This window comes from Lepidochelys olivacea, assembly GCF_965140295.1.
Source record: "Lepidochelys olivacea isolate rLepOli2 genome assembly, chromosome: 12".
NCBI classification, from domain to species: Eukaryota; Metazoa; Chordata; order Testudines; family Cheloniidae; genus Lepidochelys; species Lepidochelys olivacea.
In genome coordinates, this window is record NC_140422.1 from 30,615,898 (window position 1) to 30,643,493 (window position 27,596).

Here is a 27,596-nt window from a genome sequence, read left to right on the forward strand (position 1 = left end):
ATGAGTGCAACCTCTCTGTCTCTCTCACTCACTGTTACACATGCATACAAACACATACTCACACACAGAGTACATTACAGTGTCACTTTGGTACGTTGTATGAATATGTCTTTGTAAATATGCATTCTGGCAGTGATTGCTATTCATCTTTATTTTGTTTATTACTGGTTGTTTACTGAAAATATCTGTGCTATTTATCTGACAATGTGAAGAGTCATTCTAATTTGCCCTGACCCGTCACCCACCCTGCAATTTTCCGATATGCCACCAGAAAAAAAAAAACCCCATTTGACAATTAATATTGTAAAAGCATTTACAATCAAATCCTTATTTACTTACCACACCCAGTAAATGCACTTGTCTGTTCTACCCAGAAAAAAAATCTTACACACTTCTACAATATCGACAAGAGCAGAAACAAAAACCTACAGTCTAACAACATTATTATGATTTGTCGATTTTATTATTTTTATTACTGTAACACGTAGAATCCTAAGTCATGGACCAGGACCCCATTGTGCTAGACTCTGCACACACACAGACCAAAAAGACATTGCCTGCCCCAAAGAACTTACAAAAGAGCAACCGATGGATATAGCCAGATGTAAGAGGATGAGGAAACAATGAGACAATATTGATCAGCAAGACAGGCTGTGATCTCAGCACACCAGTGGCCTAACACTTATCAAGTTGTTTGTAGGCTTCATGGCCAAGGAGAGTTTTAAGGAGTGTTTTGAACAAAGATAATGACATAGGTTTGCAGATGGTTACAGGGAGCGTCTCCTGGGGGTGGAGGGGACAATATGGGAGAAAGCACGAAGATGCTTTTTTAAAATTTTAACAGGTGGACAACAGATCTGGTATCGTAGGCCAATCACAGGTGGCCGTATACATCTTGATAGTGAATGAGAGATGATAATCAAGGAAGGATAGGCCAAAAAGGGCCTTGAAAGAGAAGGCAAGTAGGTTATGTTTGATGTGATAGAAAAGGGGAAGCTAATGGAAGGATGTAAAGAGAGGGATGAGGTGGTCCAAGCAGCAAGATAGGAAAATGTTCTTTGCAGCAGCATTCTGAATGCATGTGAACAAGGCAAGACTGCATTTGTCAATGCCAGAGAAAAGGATGTTGCAGTACACATGAGATTATAAGAGCCTGAATGAGAGTTTGAGCTGCGTGGATGGATAGGACAGGTTGTATCTTTGAGTTGCTATGAAGAAAGAATTGGAAAGATTTAGACATAACTTGGATGTGAGGACCCATAGAGAGGGCTGAGCTGAAGATGATACCTATGTTATGAACCTGAGTGATGGGCAATATGGTGGTATTGTCTACAGTGATGGAGAAAGGAGATAATGGGGAAGGCTTGGGAACGAAAAATGAAGAGTGCTTTTTTTGCCATTCTGAACTTGAGCTGACAGCTGGACATCTACGTGAAGATAGCAGAAAGACATACCAACATTTTACTTTTTACAGAACATAGGGGTCTGTAGGTAGAGAGGTAGATCTGTAGTTAAAATTTGTAGTTTTGGATGAGATTACCCCCAGGGGAGGGAGGGAGAAGAGACTGACCAAGTATAGATCCCTGTGGAACCCCCACAGAAAATTGGAAGGGGGAAGAAGAAGGTTCTCTCAAGGACACGTTGAAGGAGTGATTAGAGAGGTAGAAGAACAAGAGTCACAGAAGCCAAGGGAGGACAACATTTCAAAGAGGAGCATGGTTGACTGTCATAGGCAACTGACAGGTAAAGGATGAGGATGGAGTAATGATACTGAACTATGGCTAGTAAGAAGTCATTAGAGAATTTGGTGAAAGTGGTTTCAGTGGAGTGCCAGCGATGGAAGCTGGATGAGAGAGGGACTAGGCTGGAACTGGAGGAGAGGAGCTCCAAAAAGTATTGTTGACAGCAAGTTCAGTGAGTTTAGAGGGAAAGCGAGATGGAGTGGTCATGAAAAGGCAAGTGGGTGATAGGTGGGTTGTCGTAAGATAGGAATGACTAAAGTATGCTTTTGTTCTGAGGGGAAAGAGCCAAAGAAGAGTGATAGTTTAAGGAGAAGAGAAAGGGGTGGGGGGACAGGGAGAGACAACAGTGGGCATGAAAGATGGGATGAGGTCACTAGGGCAAGTGGAGGGATTAGAGGAGGAGAGCAGATGAGAAAATTCTGTATCTTAGTCGGGGAGAAGGAGAGAGTTGTGGGAAGAGGTAGGGGGAAGAGAAAGCAAGCTGAGGGGAGGGAGAAGGACACTTTTTTTTTGGACAGGTTTCAGAGTAACAGCCATGTTAGTCTGTATTCACAAAAAGAAAAGGAGTACTTGTGGCACCTTAGAGACTAACCAATTTATTTGAGCATAAGCTTTCGTGAGCTACATCTCACTTCATCGGATGCATACTGTGGAAAGTACACAAGATCTTTTTATACACACAAAGCATGTTAAACACCCATTTTTTCATGTGTGTATAAAAAGATCTTGTGTACTTTCCACGGTATGCATCCGATGAAGTGAGCTGTAGCTCACGAAAGCTTATGCTCAAATAAATTGGTTAGTCTCTAAGGTGCCACAAGAACTCCTTTACTTTTTTTTTTCTATATTAGATTGGAAGATATTTTTGAGATCCTGTGTGGAGCGGGAAGTGGAGGCAGAAGGAGGGGAAGATTTGAGGAATGAGTCAAAGGTTGCAAAAAAGCAGCTGGGATTGCAGGTGTGGGATTCAATTAAGTTGGAGATGTTTAGTTGTTTAGGAAGATGGCAAAAGTGAAGGAGGAGCGAATGAATATGTAATGAAGGAAGTCAGCCTGATCATGAGATTTCCACCAGGGATGGTCTGAAGCACTAGAGCACGCATGCAGGAAGTGGATGGAAGGGGTGAGCATGGGACTGGGGTTGGCAGGGCAGACCTTGGCGTGGTGGAGAGGGACAAGAGTCGGGGTGGGAAGAGGAAAGTGATGCATGGAAAGAATCAGTAACCACATAAAGGGATGAGAGGGCAGGAAAAAGAGGGCTGAGAACAGATGAGAAATCATCAACATGGGTAGACTGGAAGTCAGAGGTAAGGCTGAGTGACAGGGCAAGGGAGGGTGGGGGCTGCCTGTTGATGTAGAAAGAGACCAGGTAATGGTTAGAGAGGGAAAACTCAACAACAGAGATATCAGAGTGAGCAGTGCCTGGTGAAGAGCAAGGCAGGAAAATCAGATATTTATGAGATGAAACATCATCCCTATAAAGGACCAGATTGTGTCCAATCTCACTTTAAGTGTTCAAGGAGCCTCTTCCATCCTTCCCTTTGCATCCTTGCACAGAATCCACGTGTAACATCAGTCCCCATGCTCCAGGGAACACAAGACCTGCTCTGCCTAGCAGTGCTTGCCACGTTGAAGGTGGCAGGGAGAGTTGGGGGCAGGCCTAACTAATGCCACGCCTGCCAGAAAAACTAGTGGCTTGGAGTGGAAAAGTACATTACCAAAAGGCTTGGTGAAGTAGTCAAGCTGGATGGGATCTCATGCGGTGCAGAAGAAGTTTATCACTGTCTTCCAAAATTCCCACTCATTTCAGCTCTGCACTTTCCTTGACACAGAGCTGAGCCTTCAAAAGCAGAACTGAGTCCAAAATGTTAATTAGAGCAACATTTTTTAGGCCTTCACAAGTCTGATGTGTGAATGAAGTACTACAAAGGAAACACAGCAAGCTAGTGTAAGAGAAGTTTGAAGCATGTTGGGCATGAGCCCAACGTAGTTTAATCTATAGGTGCAGCAGCCTGGTATGGATGGAGTAATAGGTGTGTTGACCCTGTGTAGCTGTAATTTGAAGAAAAGGGTATGCTGATGTTGCTGAAGCTGATCACACCATATATTGTCATGAAAAAATCACAGCATTAATAATCTCTTTTTTGTTAAAACTATAAATAAAATATGTGTATCAGCCTTTACATGCTGTACAGAGCAATATACTGCCATCAGTAGCAAAGTATTAAACATTGGTGCATGCCATTTGACTTCATGACCTTTGGTTTCACAATCCGCTTTCCCTGATTTTTCGTTAAATAAGGCCTTGAGCTTATTAGCTGTATTTCTCACCCATTTCCTTTTTTAAAAAGATAAGTTAAAAGTTTTGCTCATGAGACAGCGAGGAATGCAATCCAGCTGCTTCACACCATATATTGCACTTTCCTTTAGACTATGATAGTTAAAAGGATAATTAGAACAGAGTTTTCTGTGTCAAAGTCAAAACCTTAATCTGTTTGTAAATAAATATGCAAAAAGTTGAAACTTTATTTATCTACAAACACTGCAGTCTTGGCCAGGTCATGTCCTGTTGGTGAATATGTCAAACCCAACAATATGTGATAAATGGTAATATGCATTGTATCACACTAGTATTTAGCTAGTTGAACTAAGAACTTGTGATTTCATTGTGTGGAATGTGTATATCTTTTAACACATTGCTGCTTATAGTAACATTTATATTTTCTATAGATATATTTAGGCATATATAACATATAGAAAACACTCGTTTCAAAATGTAAAGTATATATTTCTCTAGGCTATATATAGGCAAACAGGTATAGGTAAATAATGTGTATATACAGAAATATATATTTTTACATTTTGAAACAAGTATTTTATTAAGTATTTAAATATTAAGACCTCTGTTTATTATTTTCTCCAGTCCTGGATGTTGTTACTGCATGTTATTTAAAATACAATTGTCAGCAGGAAAAATATAGCCTTAAACGATATTCAGAAAACTACTTGTACATGTAGGTGTGTACTCATATGCCTGCTTTTTGACATGTCTTTCTGCAGAAGCTTATTCTTTTTGTTTTGTGTAAATAAAAGATTTATAAAAAGTTGTTTTGATTCTATTAAATTGGAGCCGGGATGAAATAACGCAGAGAGAAGTCAGTAGGATAAAATTTAACGCTATCCCCACTAGGTAAAGTTCTCCAATTAGGCATAGTCTCAGAAGATTTTAGCATTTGAATGGCTGGGAGGGGGTACTAATTTCAACCTTAATGATCTCTGCTTTTGGAGTCAACATCACAAAACTTCACTTATAATTTTAGCACATCTGTCAGTCTGTGCTAAAAATGAGCCCAGGGCTAGTGGGTGACTGAAGTCCCTTTTATCCTTAGAGAAGATTATATATTCCCTTCATGTGATGGGCACGGGGGGAAGGGAAATGTTAAAAAGCTCACTTACCTGATTGTTGCCCACATTTGCCCTGTTGACAAACAGAGAATTTCACATCAAGCCTTTAATTTCATATCCACAAACAATAAATAAATAACAAATGTATGTAAAATCTCATTATAAGGTATCTATGAAGCAACCAATTTATAATGCCACATATCCTATAATGTCACATAGTATCTAAGCTGGACATTTTTTTTCCCTTTCAATAGATTACATTGATTTCCTGTATGACTTTATCTGCTTAATACAAAATGGGACTGAACAGTTATTTGTCTGGACTTAGCCATTCCTTATCAAACATTTATGAATTAGCTATTGCCGCAGCATCTTCTTGTAAGGTCTTTCTTATTTTTGTTTCAGTAAGAGTATGAATGTGATGGCAGGGCTTTAATAAATCTAGCCTTTGACAATGAAACGTATTTTGGGAAACAGTGTACGGGAGAGGTGGAGGAGTATGTCTATGCTAGTGCATTGTTTCTAAGACACTGGGTGGATGTCTGTTAATAAGAGTGATTGACTCTTCTGCTTGGAGATTTTGGTATGTTAAGATTGCCAGTTTCATAACTGCACAGTAGTTTGGTGTTCTTGGGATGAAATGTCCAATTGAAAAAGAGAGGTTTGCCTAACCCTGGCCAAATTATACAGCCATCATGTATGTAGATAGAATAGGATTAGCATCAGGGTCATAGAAAGGTCATCAGATTTGATTGAGTCTTCTCAGTTGGACTTTAATCTGCATAGAAGAATTGGAAAATAATACAAATAGCATGATCTCAATATTTTTTTCATTTTTCTTTTTTCACTTTGCTGTTCTTTGTCCTGAGCAAAAACTATTATGTAGACTCGAGTATAATGTTTATGATACTTCAGTTAAATGAGCATAGAAATATAGATTGATATGGATAAGATATTCTCTGTGCTGTGGCTTATTTTTGATCTTTGCCTTTAAAAGAAAATCACACAACATATTCAAGATGCTCACCTGCTGTTCCACGCCTTTTAATCCCTATAACCCATACATTTTCCAACCCATATTACAATAATTAATCTTTATTTAGTGCCTTTCATCCAGGGATTTCAAAGCAGTTTACTAAGTGCTTTATGAAGTACTGAACTAAGCCTCAAATAATACCTGTGAGATGCTAGGCAGTTTTTATTCTACCTGTTTTGCAGACAGGTAAGATAAAGAGAGGTTAAAAGACACACAGTGAATCAGTGGAAGGGCCGGGCAGTAGAACCTAAATTCCTGACTGCCTGTTTCCTTTCCTAACCATAGAGCTTTTTGTCTAAAACTGAAGAATGCCCCAAAATGTATGTGGAAAAGAAAGAGGACTATTCGCACAAACTATTAAAGTTAATAATTGCATAGTAAAGGCTTCTTAAGTGAAATCTCATTGTTATTTTATAATGATCATCATTTATACAGTGCCATAAATTTGCATGGCACTTACAAAGAAAACATTCCTTGTGATTTGCCTTACTTTGTCTTCACTTAATCTGTTCATAGTTGTTTTTTAACCCACTTATATTATACTGTATTCTACTTTGCCATCTTTTTTATTTCTCTTCACTAGTGCTTGTAGTGACCTCTCAGTAAGCTTCCTTCTATAGAAGCCTACTATTCTGCCTTGAATGCACAAGGTCAATAATGATTACCCTCTAACTTTGAAGGGCACCCCCTCCTTAGCTTGCACAGTGTGTCGAGCCACAGTCTCCCTGCATGCCATAATTGTAATTTCTCTTGTAAACTGCAATACTGATAAAGGAATGGTTATTTCAGAAATACTACTGCACTAGTCCACTAATGTGTTAAACCTGGCAACAACAGGCTATAACTGTCTTTTTTTTAATTGTGATATTTTGCTGGCTTTTTACTTCACATTCCTTTTAAAGCAACCCATATGAATGTAAACTATTTTGGAATACATTCCAAAGGTGGTAAACAGCCTGTTCTCTTTTAATGTGTGTTTGGAAAGCTATATTTTTGCATTCAGTATTCAGATGCTAAATGCAGATGTTTTAATTATTTTTTCAGCTTCCAAACATATGCATGATGATCTTTGTACCTTGTAAATGATCTAAATGCATGTGCACAGCACAGGAACATTACCTGTCCTGAGTATCAAAGTGTATTAGGCAAGCTATGTTTATTTAGAAGCTGTAATAACAATTTAACATGATTTCTTACGGTGAATAGTCCTCAAACAATTAATGATAAGCAAAGTGAGTCCAAAGAAAGTATATAAAAGAACAAAATAATAATATATATATATATGTATATAAACTGAATTGAAACATAACTGACATTGACTGTTATGTCTCAGCCCAATAGCTGGAGCTATGGTTCAATATGATGAACCTGGGAAGGTTTTCCTAATGAAAGAACTGATGTTTTTCTGTGCAGTGCACAATACACCTTAACTTTTTAAAATTATGTGCTTTAATAGTTTGCATACAATTTATTGTTCAGTTTCCTATGCTAGTATCAATTTCTGCTAATATCAGGATCACGGCTTTTAGAGGTTAATATGTTTAGTGAAATTAAAAAATAATAATGCCGATATTTTATTTTTGCAGTTTGCAAACATGCATTGTGATCTACTCACCCTGTGCCTGATTCAAAGATCTGTAGAGATATGGTGTAAGAATGCTGCTGATTTGATTTTCATTATCTTTTTCATGTGCTGTGCATTTTCAGGATCTATTGGGAAATGTGACCTTTTTTATTGTTATAGTAACAAACATTAAAACCAGGAAAAGGCATCCAGGTAGTAAGTATAAGAAATGTGCATTTATGTAAATATCTAAACAGATATACATTAGTTTTAAAAACTGATGTCACCGAACATGAATAGTCACTTAAGGTGTAACTGGAATTGACTATGTCATGTATCAGCCATATAGCCGGAGCCCTGGTTCAATACAATGAACTTGGAAAGGTTTTCTTAATGAAAGAACTGACGTTTTCTGTGCAGTGGTTGCATTCATCAGACCACATAGTGTTCATTACACTACAAAGGCCTGCCAATGTGAATTGTTAGGATCATTGGTTAGGTAAATCTGATAGGGACAAAAGATAGTGAAGGAAAGAGAGACTTCAGTACCTTAACAGAATATTCAAAGTTAGGTTGCTTTGATGACCTTTCACCAGCGTATTAGAATCTACACTATATTCAGTAATGGGGTCCCAAGTTTCTAACCTGATTCTGCTCAATATGATCCTTACAGTAAGTTATTGGAATGTGTGCCCATCTCACTATTGGTTAGTATAAACATAACATATCTTATGTAAGGCAATAATATTTATTTAACTTGCCTTGTTTAAAAACTGTGGAGGTTATTGAAAAATGGAACTATCTTTCAATTAGGGCTAATTAGACTCTTAAAACCACCCTGGTTTGTGGTGCTAATTTGGAAACTGTGCCACATACTGGGGTTGATTTCTTCAGAGAGACGATGAGGCCTGAGCCACTGGGAAATGGGAAAACCAGACATGCTGATTGGCAAGGTCAAATCTGGAAGGCCCCGTGCTGACTAAGGAGCAGGCGTATTAATTCAGTGGGGATTTGTATCCACTCTGTCCCTTGCTTACCTAATAGGAGCATTGTTACATTGTTTCATAGAGAGATTAGTGATTGAAAGGGGAGATTTACGAAGTAAAGATAAAAGTTTTGATTTAATTCTCCTAACATCCAGCCTATTAAGAAGCTTGTCTGCAATATGAGGCAGCACATTGAATCCAAACTTGTTCTAGTTCACAAATAGGACATTTGTTAAAACAGACACCCAAGTTGGCTTCGTAATATCTATTTTACTAATAGTTCAGATATGTTGTTGTTCTATACCATAGACGCTCATCATTATAGACAGTTAGTACATTATTATTGTAATTTTTTAGTCTCTAAGGTGCCACAAGTACTTCTGTTCGTTTTTACTCATCATTGTAGGGTGGGAGTCGTAGTTACACAGGACTGCTAGACTATGCGTCCATACCTCAGCATCACTCCAACATCATCTTATTTGTCAGACTTCCTTTAAGTATATTTTAAAATATATAATTCCTGCTCTGTCATTTTTTTTCCTTTTCTCTGTGGGCTTCATTATCAGATAGGTCTTTAGCATGATTCTTACTTGGCATTGCTATAGTACCTTCAATACCATGTGAGGATCTCAAAGCATTTCACAAACATTAACTGTTTACAACACCTTTGAGATAGATAAGATAAAGTGGCATGGGTCCTTGTTTGTATAAAATGGATATTAAAGGTCTCTTAACAGCCTTCATTAAAGATAAAAGTCCAAATCCTACTCAAGTGAATGAATGAATAGAGTTTAGCCCAAAGCCTTATTTTGTAGGAAGGTTCAAATCCTTAAAAAATTATCTTTTAAAATTCTGACCTTATGGTATTAAGTGTCAATGAAAATGTTGAAGGAGATAAGGCCCATACTGGTTATCTTACTCTTTTGGAAACCTGACTGAAATTTCTTTGAGAATTAATAAAGTCTTATGAATTTTGACAAGGAGCAAGACTTCTCAGCGCTCTTCAGTTATGTCAATAGCTAGGGCCTGATCTTATGAACAGTTAAGCAAGTGAGTAGTCCCATTGAGTTCAGTTACTTTTGGAATAAAATTACTTATGTGCAGCAATAGAGAGGGCTTCTAACGTCCTTTACAAACTTTACCAACTTGTTTAAAAAAACTAAATCTAGGAATTACTTTGCTTATACCAACCATGCAGCGATCAGTGAAATGCAGCAATTGCAGCACATTGCAGCATGCAGCAGTTTAGGGAAAGGAGTAAGTAATATTTTAGGCTATCGTGGGAAAGATCCAGAATCATTAGTAAGGTTAGATCCCCCTCCTTCCATTGGTAAAGCTGGTGTGAATTGTATAGAACTATTGATAGGTGTGGAAAAGGAGACTTGATAAAGCTGAAGTGTCTTATATCTGCCTGTGAGCATATGCTACAGTCTCTTCACAGTTATGCGAGCTCTTACTTGGACTGATGACTCAGAGCTATTGTGGCACAGACCCTCTGTGCTGACCCTCACATTCCTAACCAAGTCCCCTCAAAAGAGGAAAAAATAAAGCCCTTGACTTTAACTGCAAGGATCATACACTTTTTGAAACATGCTGCGAGGTTTTAACAGCACAATCCTGCTCTGCTGCAGTGGCCAGCTGAGCCCAGGCTAAGCAAGCAACTTTAAATCCATCCCTGCTCACCTCTGCAGCCAACCAGCGGCTTGGATGTCTTGGGGAGATAGACTCACTTCTACCATTTCAGCAGGAAGGGAAAACTCTTCAGCTTCACCCCACCTAACTATCAGGGGCAGCTTGTCAGCATTCCATACCCCAGTTTCTCTCTGTGGGGAGAGAGAGAGAGAGAGAGAGAGGTGGTACATGGGACTTAGAGTATGTGTTCTCCCTCCCACCTGCCTCTGCTGAGCATATCACCTTCTAGTCTCTTTGGTAGCAGACAAGTCATAGTGGTAGGAGAAGATAAGGGACCACACTAAATAGACTCCCTGACAGGAAGGCAGAGAGCACAAGGCCTTACAGGAAAAGGTGAAAACTTCAGTCCCTTAAATTTCTCAACACTGCTTCTCTCTCCCATCACAGATAGAAAACTTCAAGAGCAACTTGGGATGGAATATGTCGGGGAAGAAGGAATCGCGGGTTGGGGGGGGTAGGAAAAAGTCTGGACTGTACAAGAGATCACAATTGCTATCCATATGACACTATAGTTTAATATGTCCTCTGTCAAATAACAATTACTATACAATGGATAAACATCACAGTGCATGGACAATAGTCAGGAAAGATTGTGAGAGTGAGTAAAAGTTTGGCTGCTAAAACAGATGATAGAGACAAAGTGAGCAAGCTAACATCTGGTATTGGATCAGTGTCTGTTGGTGGAAGAGACAAGCTTTTGAACTTCACAGAGCTCTTCTTCGGGTCTTAAAAGCGTGTCTTTTCCACCAATAGACAGATGTTAACTCGCTCATTTTGTATCTACCCACCTTGTCTCTCTCATATCGTGGGACCAACATGGCTACAACAACACTGCAAAAAAAAGTCAGAAATATTGCTGAAGAACAGATTAACTTAGTCCTTACTGCTATGATCGTACCAGAGAAATCCTATTGTTCAGACCACCACTTCATGGCAAAATAATTCAATTAAAAGGAAATTAAGAACAAAACATTCCACCTGATTGTGGCCCATTAGCACATATGTTGAAGTCAATGCTGCAAGATCTATTCTTTCAGATCCTAGGTTACTTTTTATGCCATAGGATTATGAAGCTGTCATTAGTATACCGAACATTAAGTTTTCAAATAAATATGCTATATCAAAAAAACAAAAAATATTAATATTTTGAAATACAGCAATGCTTTGTGTTTTGAGGGCATTTTTCAATGTGTTTTGTAGGTTTCAAATAACAGAAAAGTTATTTGACAGCCTTTATGTTGTTTGTTTGTTTTTGAAAAATTAAACCTTCCTTATTCATATTCTGTGACAAAGCCAGAAAAGACACGATCCTCCTACATCATAATTTTCCTCTTATGGTGAATTCCTCTTGCATATCATATGTGTTATTCTGTACACAAATGATTGGAGGTAAAAAGCCATCAAATTTTCCTTGCATCATTTAAAACAGTGGTTCTCAAACAGGGGTACACTTAACACTGCGGGTACACAGAGGTCTTTCAGGGTGTACGTCAACTCATGTAGATGTTTGCCTAGTTTTACGACAGGCTCCATAAAAAGCACTAGAGAAGTCAGCACGAGCTAAAATTTCATGCACTGACTTGTTTATACTGCTCTATATACTATACACTGAAATGTAGTACAATATTTATATTCCAGTTGATTTATTTTATAATTATATGATAAAAATGGGAAAGTAAGCAATTGTTCAGTAATAGTGTATCTGTGACACTTTTGTATTTTTATGTCTGTTTTTGTAAGCAAGTAGTTTTTAAGTGAGGTAAAACTTGGGGGTACACAAGAAAACTCAGACTCCTGAAAGGGGTTCTGTAGTCTAGAAAGATTGAGAGACACTGATCTCTATCAATTTCCCTGTGTCTCACCAACCCTCTATCTCTGCTTAAAATACATCTCAGAACCCATCTGCCCTACTCTGCCCTATGATCTGACAATCATTGGCCAATTTCCCATAATAGTGATCTCTTATGAACCCTTCACATCTCTTCTGACAAACACCAAGAACCACTGATTTAAAACATCTACATGAATGTTAATGTTCTATCAGATTTAGGACTAAGGTATGGCTTCCCAATGAATATAATAAAAAATGGGGCAACTATGCCTTAGTATATGTGAGAGAGAAAGCATATAGAGTTCCCAACGTTTACTTGACTTAATATTTACAAAGAGATTTGAAAATATAAAGACCTACATATAGTAAGTACTTTGCAGGTTTTATGCTTCTGGGAGTAGAGAGCATGGGGACTGAGTCTGGTCCTCCATTACGCTTAGGCTTTTTTATGCTATTCTGTTCATGTAAAGGAGATGGAAATCTTCCCTCCCCCACCCCCAAGGCACTTTGTGCAATGTGGGGGTTCATCTGCTCTTGTAAAACTGCCACAGCAGCCTTACATCAGAACCCCTCCCCAGACCCTGGCATGGAGGGTGGGTCTAGACCAGAAATTGGGAGGGAGGGAGGGACGAGGTAAGAAGGGGACATGGCTTGAGCAAACTGTGCTCTGGCTATTCTCTTCTTTTCATTGCCACCATCGGCCTCAAGAACCTGAGTGCACACTAGAGCAGCCCTGACCCTGCTCTAATGGACATTGGAGTGGGTTAAAGCTGACGAACTAACTATCAGGCCTCGTGTCTGTATTCTCTCTGTAAAGTGTCATAAGCACTATAATGATCTATATAAATTTTAAACATTAATAATATTTCTTATATCATTAATCATTTAGCGCAAATAGTTGGCTCCCTATCCCTCTGGAAATCTCGTATGATTTGAGGGCATAGTACTGGAGCACTGAGGAAAGGTCAATAGTAGAACTAAATATAATTTTCAATGACCAAAAAGCCTTACACAGTTAGGACATCCCTACCTGAGTAATCACATTCTTTTCCTCTACCATACGGCCACAGTTGTAGTCAGTGGAGGTGCTCTGGCTGGAGCTCTCTTGATATGTAAGATTAGAAGGGGCCCCTTGACTTTGTAATACTTGAGGGGAAAAAGACTTAGTTTGTTGGCTGTGAGGATGTATTGTAAAAGCTCGTGTGTTTGGGTGTTCACTTGAGATGATTGAGATTTGGGTGGGATGAGGATTTTTATCTGGGGTGATTAGGATTTTGTGTGAGCTCAGGTAGGGAAATTTCAGTTTTGTGGACTGGCACCTTTCATGTGGAGCGAGGTTGTCGGTGTGCTATTGCTTTTTTTCCCTCCTAGTTGCAATGCATTTTTAATTATTTGACAAGGGAGCCTAGAACTTGGGATAGGTGCTTTTTTTTTTAAAATCTGGAGATGCTGAAATCAAAATAAATAAATAGATGCCAAGTCTGCCATGACTGATATAAAGTAGAAGGAAGCCGAACTATTAAAATAATTAGCACACCTAGACAGAAAGGAAGAAGAAATTTTATGTCATGTATGATAGTTCTGCTCTACTCATTTCACTCCCTCAGTCCTCTAGTTCTGATGTAGTTCAAATAGACTAGTAATTATACTGCATAATAAATAATTCCATAGATATTTAATAAAAGTTTTGTGGTGCTCTTCAGTGCAGTCAGGATTTTAATTTTTTTAGTAAAATATGGTACCTCACTGAGCCTTTATCAGGTAGCAAAGATTGGAGAGTGCAAAAATGAGGCATCTTTTAAGTCTCCCCCCCATCCCCGCAACAGGGATGAATATAAGAATAAAAAACCTTTACAAAAGCTGGACATCTCCCAGAACACAAATAAAACTCCTTCCCATAAAAACAGATTGGTGAAGTGCCTGTTAACATTGTATATTGTTACTGAATATGATGAGCAGAAATGTATTTTTGGGAGATGACAGGATGCCTATAATTCTGGGGAGGAAGCAAATAATTATAGGAACAGTGAATGTGTGGAGGGGGGAGGAAGGCAAGGGGCAGGTAGAAATAAATGTTTGGCTTCATCATAGTTGTTAGATCATCTGTAGATCATCTGGAATTGAATAGTTTGCACTAGCATAACGCAATTTTATCCCTCTCAAACTGAAAAGTTACTTAGGTAAACTGCTTTTGTAGAATTTAAAAAGCAACAAAAAATTTTCACTAAAGACCATTAAGCGGCCTCAAGCCCCACGTTTCAGTGTTCATCATTTGTACCGATTATAGTGTGACAGCTCTTGAGTTTCCAATGATAACAGCCATCTGACTTGATCTGAGTTCAATGGATTTTCACTAAAATAGAATCATCGCCTTTGTGATGGATAGAAAAAGTAAAGCAATACATCCTGATAAATGCTTTGGCTTTTTTTCCCCTTCCCTTACTGTGACCTTGTACAATCTATACGTGAGCAAAGCTGAGCCCTGGCCACTGCTGCAACGCATCAGGACTTTGAAATTTAAGTAGCTCTGAAACCCATCAATGGGGTGAAGGGAGAATGGCCTGAGAAAGCAATGGATCATGCTTAGAGGACTCTCAGGGAAACAGGGTAAGCTGAAGGTCAATACGCAGACATGTCCTGAAGGAACAGCTCACACACTCATTCACATTCACATCTCAAAGCCATTGCTGCTGTAGCACTGTGAGGAGAGATCAGTAGGCGAGTAAAATAAAACAAGAATTTCAGAGCATATAATTTCTTCTCGGAAGCCAGTGGCACAAAGGTACAGTATAAAATAGCTGTAACCTATAGTGGAGGTGCAGAGCCCTAATCATCCCATCTGAGTTGCAGGGAGCATAACACAACGGAATCACTATGAGAACAACTGCAGGGTAATGGAAACAAAGTTTATAAGTTCTGATAATTGTGAGGAACATTTAACAATTTTAGTATGTCATTGATTGTTTGTAACAGAGTATTCAGCAGGGCCTGAAAGTGAGCTAAACTAGAAAGGACACTGTCTAAATCCATGCACAGGCAGACATATAATTAAAGGCCTTTATATTTAGTAAATTAGACTTTGTATTAATTACTATAATTGTGATGAAAAGTTCTTCCTAAGTTTCCAGTCAAATTCTCATTGGTTTTGATTTTTTTTTAAAAGGTGCATGCTGCCAAATACAGATTAGCCTGGCTATAGTGTGCTTTTAAATAAATTAAATAAATAAATAAAATTAGTACACAAATTTGAACCCCCAGTTACCATGCCTAAAGCAGAAATTACCGAACAAGTCAAGAGGCTTATTAGCATTTTATGGAAATCAGTTATTACTGTTCTCCACTTCCTTAATTATCCATGTTATTTCAATACAACCCTTTCTTTGATGTCCCAATTCTATATTTAAATAGTGCAAGATTTCTATCATATCCTCCCGCTGAGGTTTGTTCCATGCAAAAAACATGCCAAGAGCAGCTATTTTAGAGACTACTGGGAAATGTTTAATTGGTTAATCCCATTTGAGTTATGAGGGTGTATTGCCATGCACAGAAAATCAGAAACATGTAAAGTACTGGCTAGGAGAAGTTTACTAACACTTGCAAGACTTCCCCTAAAATTTAGACCTGAAGACATTTCATTTCTTAGATATCCAATGGGAAATGACTCAAAGAAAAATCCTTCAAACTTCTTTGAAATGTGCTAACTGAAATATTTTGAATTAAAATAAAGTCATTTCGGTTCTTGCATTGCAAAGGGGGCCCCTCTTTACATTTGAACTAATGAAAAAGTGACAATGAGAAGAGAACAATATTTCAACCAACCTCCCCACATACAGCCCTCCCCTCCCCAAAACTTAACAGTTATGTATGGCTCAGGCAGCATCTGCTGTTGCAAATAAATGACTGCGTTTCACAGGTTAGCATGTTGTGAATTTCTCACAGTTGTCTTTGTGTATATTAATCTTGCCCATTATAGCATTTGATAGTTGCTCATTAGAATTAATTCTGCAGAAATGGTTGCTTTGCAGCATCCAACTTCCCTGCTTTAGACTGGAGAGACTTCAGGGCAAGGTATTGGCAAGTATTCTTGTCTCTTATGTTAAGAAATTAATAGTTTAACCTCGCTTTTTATTCTGTGTTTTAAAATGTATTTAAAATTTTTGTTGCAAACAGTGAAGATAGAATTAATGAAGTGTCTCTGAAGTACTTTGCACAATTAGCTGACAGGTGTTCATACTTGATTTGGTTATGAAGACAACTGCTAGATACAACAGCGGAGAAAGACCATTGGATCAGATTGACCAAATGTACAATGCTTCAGCATTTTCAGGGGGTTAAATGAAAACAAATAAAAGAGCAGCCCCATTTTTTAAAATCTACTTTTTAATTGTAGCAAAAGGCGCCAGCTGCATTTAATAAATAATGCTAATTTCCACATTTGTTGAAAATTGGCAACTAGCATTATATACTGTAATGGCACAGTTGTTAAGAAATATCTAAAAAGTACAGCAGTGCAATAGTTCTCTCCAGAGTGAGTCATTTAATGAATAAAAGTAGGTAAAGAAAGGAATAGTTCATTATTTTTTATTTTATCTTATTTTATTTTCGTTTTAATCATCGTTGTGTTCTTCTTGTGGATAAAGTGATTATTTATGAATGTTTTCCCAAACTAAGATTCAGATTGTCCAGTTAGTAGCACTGGGTTACAAGCTTTCTCATATTTGCAGTTCTTGTAAACACGTCTCTCTCTCAACAGAAATAGGTTAACTTATTAAAAAGCCTCTGCCAGAAGTGTGGATTGCTGAGTTTCCATCATTGGGAAGTACACTGTTCCAATTCTGAAATTATACAGTCTAAAATCATCATCATGTATTTTCATCAGAATGAAATATCGGGAGCTCTGCTTAGTGCAAGGTTTTATTAATGATGTGCTGTCAGAAGCTGGATGCTCTGCATATTTGCATATTAAACAGCTGAGTGAAGAAACATTCCTTTTATTGCTGCAGGGAATAAATCAGTTTAAAGCAAGTTCTCATCATTTATACTCCTTTCAGCTAAGTCTTCTTTTATTGAAATAAATTGTTGAAGTGCTTTGCTCATTCTTTGAATACTGATGAAATTTACCTTGATAGGGCCTCAGGAAAAATAATATTTTCTTAAAGGTGCAGTGTTGTTCTTTATCTAAATAGAAATTATCTACAAGAGAATCAAAATGAGAACTTTTCTAGGCCATACGATGTTTTAAGATGTTCTTGTCTATCTGTATAGTTCTCTCCAAAAGGAAAAATCCACCATGAGACATAGTGTTTCTATTTTGATTGTATATACTGATTGCTGTTTCAGTAAGAAGCTTCTTATTAGGACATACTACTTTGCATTCCAGGATTAACATCAACTTCTGTCGTCTGTTGGTGGCAAAGTGAGTTTAGAAGTCTGTTGGTTGGACGAACTAGAACAAAGTCATTAACAAAGGGGGAAAAAGTTTGCAGAATATTTCCTGCTCTTCCATTGTGCATGAAATGAAACACAGAAATGTGTCATATTCTAAAAAGAAGCCTGGATTCCCCAAATTTATGTAAATAAATCATTTTGAAATCACACAGTAGGTTAAAAGATGATAAAGAAGAGATTGAATAGACTGGCATTTCCAGGCAAGGACCAGAAGACAGCAACAGATACAATCCTTTCACTTAATTTTAATGATTTTTTATGTAGCTGGACAGAGATTTTGCTTGTTTAATTGAAATAGAATTCTTCTTTGAATTGCACTCTGCAAAGTCATACTCATGGAATGTGCTGACTTCGTGGACAGTGGAACCTTCTAGTAGCAATTCCTGTTGCAGATGCCTCACCTCTCCCCTCCTGTGTCTAGCACTCACACTGCTCAGGGGTGTGGCCCTGTGGAGGGGTGGGCGAGTTGGCGCTGTTGCCACCTCAGTTCCTTCCAACCACTGCAGCATTAGGACATGAACCACCTTACAGCTGTTTTTCTCTGTAGTTAGTGCTGTGCCCTAAAAATATAATATATTAATAAGTTTAGTTTGTGACTAATGATAGTAATTGAGTGTTAGGTAGTTAGTATATATAGTATAGTTTATTTAAAAATTAAATTAAGAATCGGTATTAGTAATCAGAGAGTTTACCTGTCGACTATTTTGGATGTTAAAAAAAACTCAGCTTCAAGGTGTCGTGTCTGATGGTCACCCCCTGAGCCAGGACAGAAAGGTAACATAGACTGCAGCTCCTTCTCTTGAAGGAGGCATTAGCATGTAAGCCTACAGGATCTGAAAGTTCAAGAGAAGTTCAAAAGTAGGAGACCAGTATCTGCTCCAACTACTTACGATCTAAAAAGCCATCAGGATCCATGACAAGAGTTTTGGCTTCGGTGCCAGGCTCCCATTCCAAGACAGCTGACATTCCGATGGGCAGATTCCTGTGTCTGACCCCAACCACGGTGCAGCCTACTTCAATCCCAGATTCAAACAGGCATCGGAAGGATCCACAACATGTGCATGAAACTTCTCCCTCAGTTCCAAGGAACAGAAAAGTAAAGCATGTCTCCAGCGGCTCCTTTGATCACTTGCATAGTACGGAAACAAAATTGAAAGACTGGGGATCTTGTGATGTATTCAAATCTATGGGCCCGAGATTGAGCTGTGGATCTGTTATCAGAGAACCAGCGGCACATCACTGAGGAGACAGCTCAAATTGACTCACTTCTTCACCATCCTACTGACCCAACTGAAATTTAGTCCCATCCAGATAAAAGATCAAGACGAGGGTTTCAGGGATAGTTCTTATTTCATTTCCACTTCCACCCTGGATCCTACTGGGTTGCCAGGAAAGATCATTTACCCACATTCTCTGTTTAAAGTTCCTGCTTTATGGGTCTCACTGATGGCTTCGGTGTTGGATCTGGAATTGGAGAAGAGGTCAGATTGGATCCAGTACACGTTTTGAATGTACGCTCTTATCAGGGAAGAAGTGTTCAGACCAGGAGGGAACCCAAATTTCCTGGGTATTCTGTGGAACTATGATACCAGACTGGCCAAGCTGGCAGAAATAGCCTATGCCTCGACGGATGTTTGACCATATTGCTCAGCTCATCCTTTTTCTTTACATGAGAGGAGACTAGACTCTCGAGGCCTGGAACAGATTCCAGTGCATTTGGTGGAGCAGAGATGTCCAGATCCTTCAGTTATGGATCCAAGATCTTCTGATCATTTATCCCCTGCAGAAGAAGAGGAATTTCAAGAGGGATTTCCACAGAATGTGTTGCCATATGACTAGGGGAGTTACAGTGCAGTTCATCACCTGATGAAAATATGGGAGTAGTGACAATTTAGTCTCCCTCTGAGGATGCAATTCATTTCCATGAGTTAGTGTATAAGATGGCATCAACCTTGAGTTTGCCATCTGTAGCATGAGAGGAGACTGCATACCCTGTATTTGATATCTTAGGATCGACAATGAATCCTAAAATCTCTTAACCCATATTAGAAGGGTTATGGCAACCAGCAAAGTCCCTTTGGTCCAAACCATCTTCATGCTAGCCAGTTTCTAAAAAGGAAAATAAATTGTATCAAATCCCACAGGCAGGATTCTCTTGCTTTCACATACATCTGCAACCAGGCTCCCTGGTCATAGTAACTACACTTCAGAGATAGAGATCTTGTTTTCAATCTTCTACTCCAATGGATAAAGAGGGAAGACAGTTAGATTGTCTGGGTAGGAAAACATTTTCTTCATCCTTAAATATGTGTATAGCCAAATATGAAGTGGTGATAACCAGATATCAATATAAATTGTGGGAAAATATGACTATTTTTACTAAGCACTTGCCAGAGAGGACCTGTCAGGGCTTGTCCATGGGCGTCAGCAGCGTACACCAGTCAGCTGCTAAGTTACAAGCAGGCAATGAGTGGTGGGGCTGGAAGCAAGCCAGGTCAGAATGCCAAGATCAGGCAACACGTTGCAAGTGTCAGGCAGATAGAGTCAGGGTCTAGCTGTGTCAGGATATCAGGAAGTTGGGGTCAGGCGCCAGGTTATAGGCAGCAAGCAAATAGCAAAGTCAAGGAACACTGGTAAACAAATATATTAAGACATTCAAGTTCAGAATGCTCTCTCGGGGGCTATTATTCCCTCCCTGTCTACCTTAGACTGGTTCACTACTCTTGACCTCCAAGAGGTGTATTTCCACATTCCCATAAGACCATCCCACTGAAAATACTTATGATTTGTCCTTGGTTTACACCACTTCCAATACAGAATCTTACTTTCTGGACTGCACCCAGAGTATTTACCCAATGTTTAGCTGCAGTAGCGGCACATCTAAAAAAATTAGGTATTTTTGTATTCCCATACTTAGACAATTGGTTGATGAAGGGCCAATCCAAAGAAGAATTACAGGCAGCCATTCAGAACACTTGTCTGTTTGGAGTTCTGGGTCTCCTCATAAACAAGCAAAAATTATTTCTCATTCCCTCTAGAAAGATTCCTTTCATAGGGGCAATAGTTGACTGTCAAATCAAGGGCCTGTCTGCTGGAACAGAGGTTTTTGAAAATAACGGTTTCTATACATTCACATGATATAGCCAGTTCAAACAATAGTGTTTTTTTTCTGAAGCTTCTGGGACTCTTAGCATTGACGACATATGTAACCCCCTATGCTAGACTGAGAATGAGACCTCTAGCATTGGGTTCTGAAGAATTTCAGTCCCACTATAAACAGCATACCGAAGAAGATTACAATACCTCAAGAAAAAATCATTAATTCTCTAACGTGGTGGCTACATACCCAGAATGTTCTCAAGGGAGTGTTATTCAACTGATCTCAGCCCAAGTTAACAGTAACCACGGATACATCCAAGATAGACTGAGATGCACATCTTCACACCAAGGTTGTAAGGGGCCTTTGGAGTCTGTCCCCATTACACATAAATGTATTGGAGTTGTGGGCGATCTGTTTGGTACCCAAAGCATTTCTCCCACAGATACACAATACAGTTATCCAAATTGGCGGCAGTTTATTATGTAAATAATTGAGGGACTCATTCCATCCACCTGTGCAACTCCACTACGTGGAGAAAAATCCACACTTCTGCATCTCAGTATGCACTAGATTTGGAATCCAGATCCGATGCTCATTTTGGCAGCGCAGTACTTCAGTCATTGTTCAATTAGGGCTTCCTCACTCTTTCCTTATTGAGGTGCTGCTTGCCATAATTTCCCAAGAGTGACAATATGCACAAGGCACTTGAAGAAAAAATCGAGGTTACTGATTTGTAACAGGATTTCTTTGAGATGAAGTCTGCATATTCATACTCCGTGCCCACCTTCCCTGCTTCTGCATAGTCCTAATTGTATCATTATTTGGTATTCTGCTTTCACGTTTGGAAGGAACTAAGGTAGCAATGGCACCAACACCTCCACCCAGGGTCACACCCTGACCGGTGCAAGCATTAGAAACAGGAGGGGACGGATGAGGCATCTCCAACAGGCATTGCTACTAGAAGGTTCCACCAGCCTAGTTTTACCAGGTCAGTGCATCCCAAGAAGATGAAAATGCAGAGTACATCTCGAAGAACTCCAGTTACATGTAAGTAACCTCCATATATCCATTGAGAATCAAAAATATTGAGAGAATCCAGCAATGGAACTCTCAGGAATACCGGTTTCTCATCTGATGTGCTGTTGAGTGATATTTTATTTAAAGGCTACTTTATTCCATAGGCCATTACCGAAGTGGAGCCTGTTTGTTACCGTAGGCAGAGAAATATGCTCAAAGAAATTATCAAAGGAAAAAGTAATACTGTTTGTATTCCCATTTTTTATCTTAAAAGGTTAACAGCATCAAACCATTATATGCCCTTTTTATGTCACGCAAAGTATTGTTACAATATAAATCATTAGTGACAGAAGCTTCTTGTTTTTAAGTGGAAAATGCACATTTAATACTATGAAAATAATGTCAAAACATCCTCTCCTACATTATTGCCAAGTGAACTATAGCTTTTCCTTTATGTTTTAGTTTTGGAGGCAGAGTTTAGCAAGAGTATTTTCAGATTTTTAAAAAATAGTGATACATTGCAGCTGTAGTTTATTTTAATTGGACAGCACTAAGTGAGCTGACTTTATGATAACAGTGGAGCCAGTGGCAAGTGGCTATATGTTCACTTTAAAGCTCATATAGAAGAAAATCAAATCCTTGAAGCTAAATTCATAAGGAATAAAAATGGAGAAACTTCTGGATCACATATATGCATTTGTCTCTCTATATGCCGTCAGTGTCACTTCTATCCTCAAGGTGGGTATCCCCTAAGGTTAACTTTACACAATCGTTATACACACTGTCTCATTATTAAAATCCTGATATTAACGATAACTTGTTTTGGTTTTAATTGTTTATATTGTATTTATTTAGTGATTTTTACACGATATGATGAGTACAGTTATAGAATCTTCAAATACAGGATATACTGTTAGAGCTGGAAATACTTTTATCCTTCCAAATATTTATTTGCTGACATTCTGAAGTATTATCCCAATAAAAAGGATGTTGTATCTTTGATTTCTTTATTATACAAAAATATAAAAGGGAGCCTTACTTAATGTAAAGTGCTTGTTGAAGTCACATGCAATTTTTGAGTGTATGATTGAATAGTATATCTGGCAAAATGCACTTTCTGAAATTTTGGTTAGAGAGGTAATGTGGTTAGACCTATTGTACTTCACAGGAGTACAATATATCCTCAACAGGAAATAACTGTCATTTCCACCCCTTCTTGCCAACTGTTGAGAATAGCCCACTTCCACCTTAATTGAATTGGCTCGTTAGCACTGATGCCCCACTTGATAAGGCAACTCCCATCTTTTCATATGCTGTGTATTTATACGTCTCTACTGTATTTCCACTCCATGCATGTGATGAAGTGGGTTTTAGCCCACGGAAGCTTGTGCCCAAATAAATTTATTAGTCTCTAAGGTGCCACAAGGCCTTCTCGTTGTTTTTTCTGATACAGACTAACACGGCTACTACTCTGAAATCTAATACAGTAGTGTCAAAGATGACAAATATGATGTGGGATGTGGACTATAAAGTGAAAACTACGGTAATGGGTTTAAATGAACAAGTTCAGGTTATCCATACATTGAGACTCCCTCCCCAAAACATCTCTCTGACAGCACCCCAGTTGCTTTTCCCTTTCTGGAAACCCTGCCCACCGGCCCCGAACTCTATGATATTCTTTTCAACAAGTGCTTACTTTAAGTATTTGTAAAACTGATTGAGAGAGTAAGCTGGTTGGGAGATGTCTGTTTCTTCACTTCCCCTTCTAATCACCAGAAAGGTTCCTGTAACTGCACTGTCCCCAAGGGTTTCTGCTTTCTCTCCTCTTCCCCAGCACCACATCCCATCCATCATATTCCTCTTAAAGATATAAAAAGGCTCTGTCATCATCACTGCTAGCACTGTGGCTGGTGAGGTGGTGCTTTGGGCAAGGGAAATGGCGACAGCATAGATGACTGCACTAATCACAAGTTTCTGGGACTGGTTCGATGTACTTTCAGTGGACTCTTTATTTAGCTTCCTCCATGGCCACCCACTTGGCTCAGGCTCCTAGTATCCCCTGACCGCAAACTTCCAGCACCTTTTGACACCTAATATGATACTTTCACAGGCCTCCCTGTGTACATGCAGTTCTCAGGTTATCCCTTCTTTTGGTGATAGTGTTGTGAGGTTCAGAGGTTGCATTATTCACCCTGTTGGGTTCTAGTACAAGTCTGAATGGAAATCTCATTTGCTTTAACATGCTATGAATCTGAGACTTCCTCTGCCCAAGCGAGTGAGATTTCATTGATCCTGGTGCTGTGATTCAACAGAGAAGCGGCCACAGCTTCAGCATCAAAATGTAAGGGGCAAAGAGGTAACTGGTTTATCCCTTCCTTTCCTCTATATGACCATGAGAAGAAAGGAGAAATGTGAGCACTATAGCTTTGTTAACCAGGTTGATTTGTTTCTGGGAATCTAAATCTAAAGACAATTTGTTTCAAACAAAATTGCCATTTTGTAGGAGCTCCATCTTTTCTGTCCTGTAGCTTTTAAATGGCATGTTTTGGTCAGTGTTCACGCCAAGTTGTGTCTACATATTAACTCTGTTTCCCTGTCCCTTTGCTTTTAGATTGCTGTCAGTTACTGTGCAAACTGCCCCTCGGTCTCCTCCTGGTCTGCTTAAGGACACCCCCTGTGAGGTATCAGACCTTGAGCATCACCTATCTCTGGGTGCAATCCCATGATTCTTCCACTTGCAGACCAGGCCCTGTGTAGTAGTCTTCTGGTACTAACCATGATTATCTGAGCAAATCTGACTTAGGTTCAGACCTGGCAGTTCTTTTCCTTCTGGGAGCAATGGCAGTAGTGAATACAGTGACCAGTCAGGCATCTTAAAGCAAAGTATCATATATTTAGAAGAAAAACATTTCAGAGAAAGCATATTTTAAATACAACAAAACAGACTGCATGCATATCTAGCTCTCCCTAAGGATTACCAGTCTCTGGATTGGGGAAAGTCCACTTCTCTAGACTTCCTCACAGAGTCCGTCTTCTGGACATCTCCTGATAAGTGACCCCCTTCTCCTCCCAAAAAAGACCGTTTAACTTTTTAGTGTTCTTTTGATCTCTAGCCTGCCAACTTTGGCACAAGGTCTTGCAATCTATTAGAGACAGGAGATGGGATTCTTGAAGCTAAAAACTTGATCCATTGTCTTTCAAGTGTGTGCTGGGGTGTCCTTATGTAGGTCTATTGCCTCTGTCATGTTTGCTGTTCCCACAGCCCCCTAGTAAATAAGATCAACACATGCATATAGGACCTTTTAATAAGCCTCCACAGGGATACAACAATTTTACCTCACTGACCAGGTCACTTACAAAAGTCATGCCATTATTACATATCATTAGTCATAGATAAATACAGAACAACTCCAGGACCACACTGCACATTGAGAATACTACATAATTGCTGGTACACCGGGTATAACATATAGATGCTTCCTTGCATCCTTGCTGCACAACAACCCTGGATACAGCTCACTGTCTTGAAAAGAAGTAGCCGGGAGCTGATTTGAAAAATTCCAGGACAAAACTCCAGACACTTGTTTCATGTGGTGTACTTGATCTGAAATATTTCCTGTATATATAATACATTTTAAAATGATAAAAAATCTGTCTTTTTATCTGTAGCCAAAATTGTGTGTGTTTACCACATTTGTGTATGCAAATAGAGTAGTTAGTTGTCTGACACACAAATTGCATGTGCAAATACAGGTTGCTGAGTGTCCAGTATAACTGACCCAGATTTTGTGGTGAACTTAAGGCCTCTGAAAATGTGACCCAGGAGGGTCAAGTGAGGAGAAAGAAGCCTTTTAAAAAGTCACATTAGAAAATGGTTAAACCAACTGTGACAGATAAGACAAACAGTCATATATTTGGGAGTCTTGTATCAACTTTACAAATGTTATCTCAATCTCTGAGCCAGGTATTGAATATTGGCTAGCTGGAGTTGGTTACCAAGCTCCCTCCAAGAACTAAAATCAGTGGAGGCTAATTATTACAAACCCTGGGACAGGCACACAATTCCAGAGAAGTACCTTCACATGGGGTGAATTGCATAGACTGGGTCAAATCTAGGAGACACGGACCTTGTTTACATTAGTGACAGCTTGGACCACAACCGTCCAGTGTAGAAATACCAATCTGCTGATAGTATAGTTGCCAAATTCTAAAAATTTCTAGTGGACCCTAAATCTCTTCTGTATCCTTGGTTTGCCTGGATATTTTTGTTTGGTTTTGCTTTAAGATTTCTCCATTTCAGTACTATAAACTAGAGTGCAGTTTTACTGTAGAGGGAAATAACTGCTGTATATGCTACTAATATCTGCTTTGTTCTGCAGTAGTTTATACAGCATTTCAGAAGATCTTCTTTTTTCCAACAGGATATGATTTCCTTCTGCTTCTCTTGAAGCCGTACAGTAATATATTGATTCTGTACGAGAAAAAAGAAGTCTTCACTACTGTGAGTTAGTTACTTGTACCATAAGTGTATATGTCTCAATTTACCCTGGTCGATACGTCCTTTAAAGTGACCATTTTTATTTTCGTGGTTGTCCTTTGATTTCTTATTTAACTTCTTGAAGCCAGTGATTGAAATTTCTGAGAAGTCCCACTGCTTGAAAAGTGGGGGAGGATTGCCTCATACCTGCCATTAAGGGGTTAATTATATTTATCACGTTATTATAATAACTATTATAATTAAGTATTATTTGTATTGTAGTTATGATGAAAAGCCCCAGGCAGGATTGGGGGGCCTTCTTATCTGAGGTATTTCACAAATTGATAGGAAGGCATAGTTCCTGTCCCAAAGGTCTTATAATAGACAAAATGGACAAAGTGGGCACATGGAACACACCACACAAGCAAAATGAGGAGAGTAATGATTGGCAAATATATTAGTTACAGGATTTGGGGTCTTTTTGGGTGGGCGGGGTTGCTTTACTATATTCAGAAGGGCTAGTGTGGGATGAGAGGAAATAGGAGTAGGGGATGGATTAATGGGACAAAGGAAGGAATGGATGGGGAGATTGGTGTGGGTAAAGACAAAAAAGTGAGGGATGGCAAGGATCATGGATGGCAGGGGCATGGCACCAGAGGAACAGCAAGCCGTGCGAGGCTATTGGGTCACATAGCTAATTAGCAGAGAAAAGAATGTTCATTGGATAAACTGTAGAAAGAAGAATCAGACATCACTAATGTCCAAGCAGCCGTAAGGACTGTTTTTGCTGCTGGCCCCAGCTTCTGCTAAGGATCTTTGTTACAGATCAGGAGCACTCTTACTTCTCCTTCTTCCCTGTGGTTTGCTTTGGGAAGATGTATGTGTGCAAGGAAGGGTACCTGAGACCTGTGTATACACACATACACACACAGCCCAGGATTGGATATTCTACCTACCAATTCTTTAAATAAATCTCTATCTTCAGCTATACACTATTAGTAGAATAGGTAGAATATCCAATCCCGGGCGGGAGTGGGTGGGTGGGTGTGTGTCTAGAGGCCTCAATACTCCTCCAGATTGGATTGATTTATTGATTTGTACAGCTTATTAGCATTTTAAAAGTAAAATACAATTCAGGTAACACAACCATGTGTCTGTTTTTTGGTACCCAAAACAAAGATGAGATCTGAATTACAATAGCCTTGCTACTTTTAATATTCAATTCTTGTCTATATTAAATCATTTGTTCAGTTGAGTTGTTATAAATATTTAGTGTGTTTAGAGTTAAGTGAATGATCA

At 38.9% G+C, this 27,596-nt stretch overlaps 1 protein-coding gene across 3 annotated transcripts in view; it reads left to right on the forward strand.

The window, feature by feature from the left end:
* Nucleotides 1-27,596, forward strand: part of WWOX (WW domain containing oxidoreductase) — a 689,035-nt gene that overhangs the window by 330,504 nt on the left and 330,935 nt on the right. The window contains exon 9 of one of the 3 annotated variants that reach the window (XM_084644381.1): nucleotides 26,242-26,283. The exons of the other annotated variants lie outside the window; for them this stretch is intronic. Coding sequence (XP_084500507.1) covers nucleotides 26,242-26,268 — 27 coding nt within the window. The 3' untranslated portion in view covers nucleotides 26,269-26,283. Of the gene's footprint in view, nucleotides 1-26,241; nucleotides 26,284-27,596 lie in introns of those variants that run through there. 3 annotated transcript variants of the gene reach the window in all.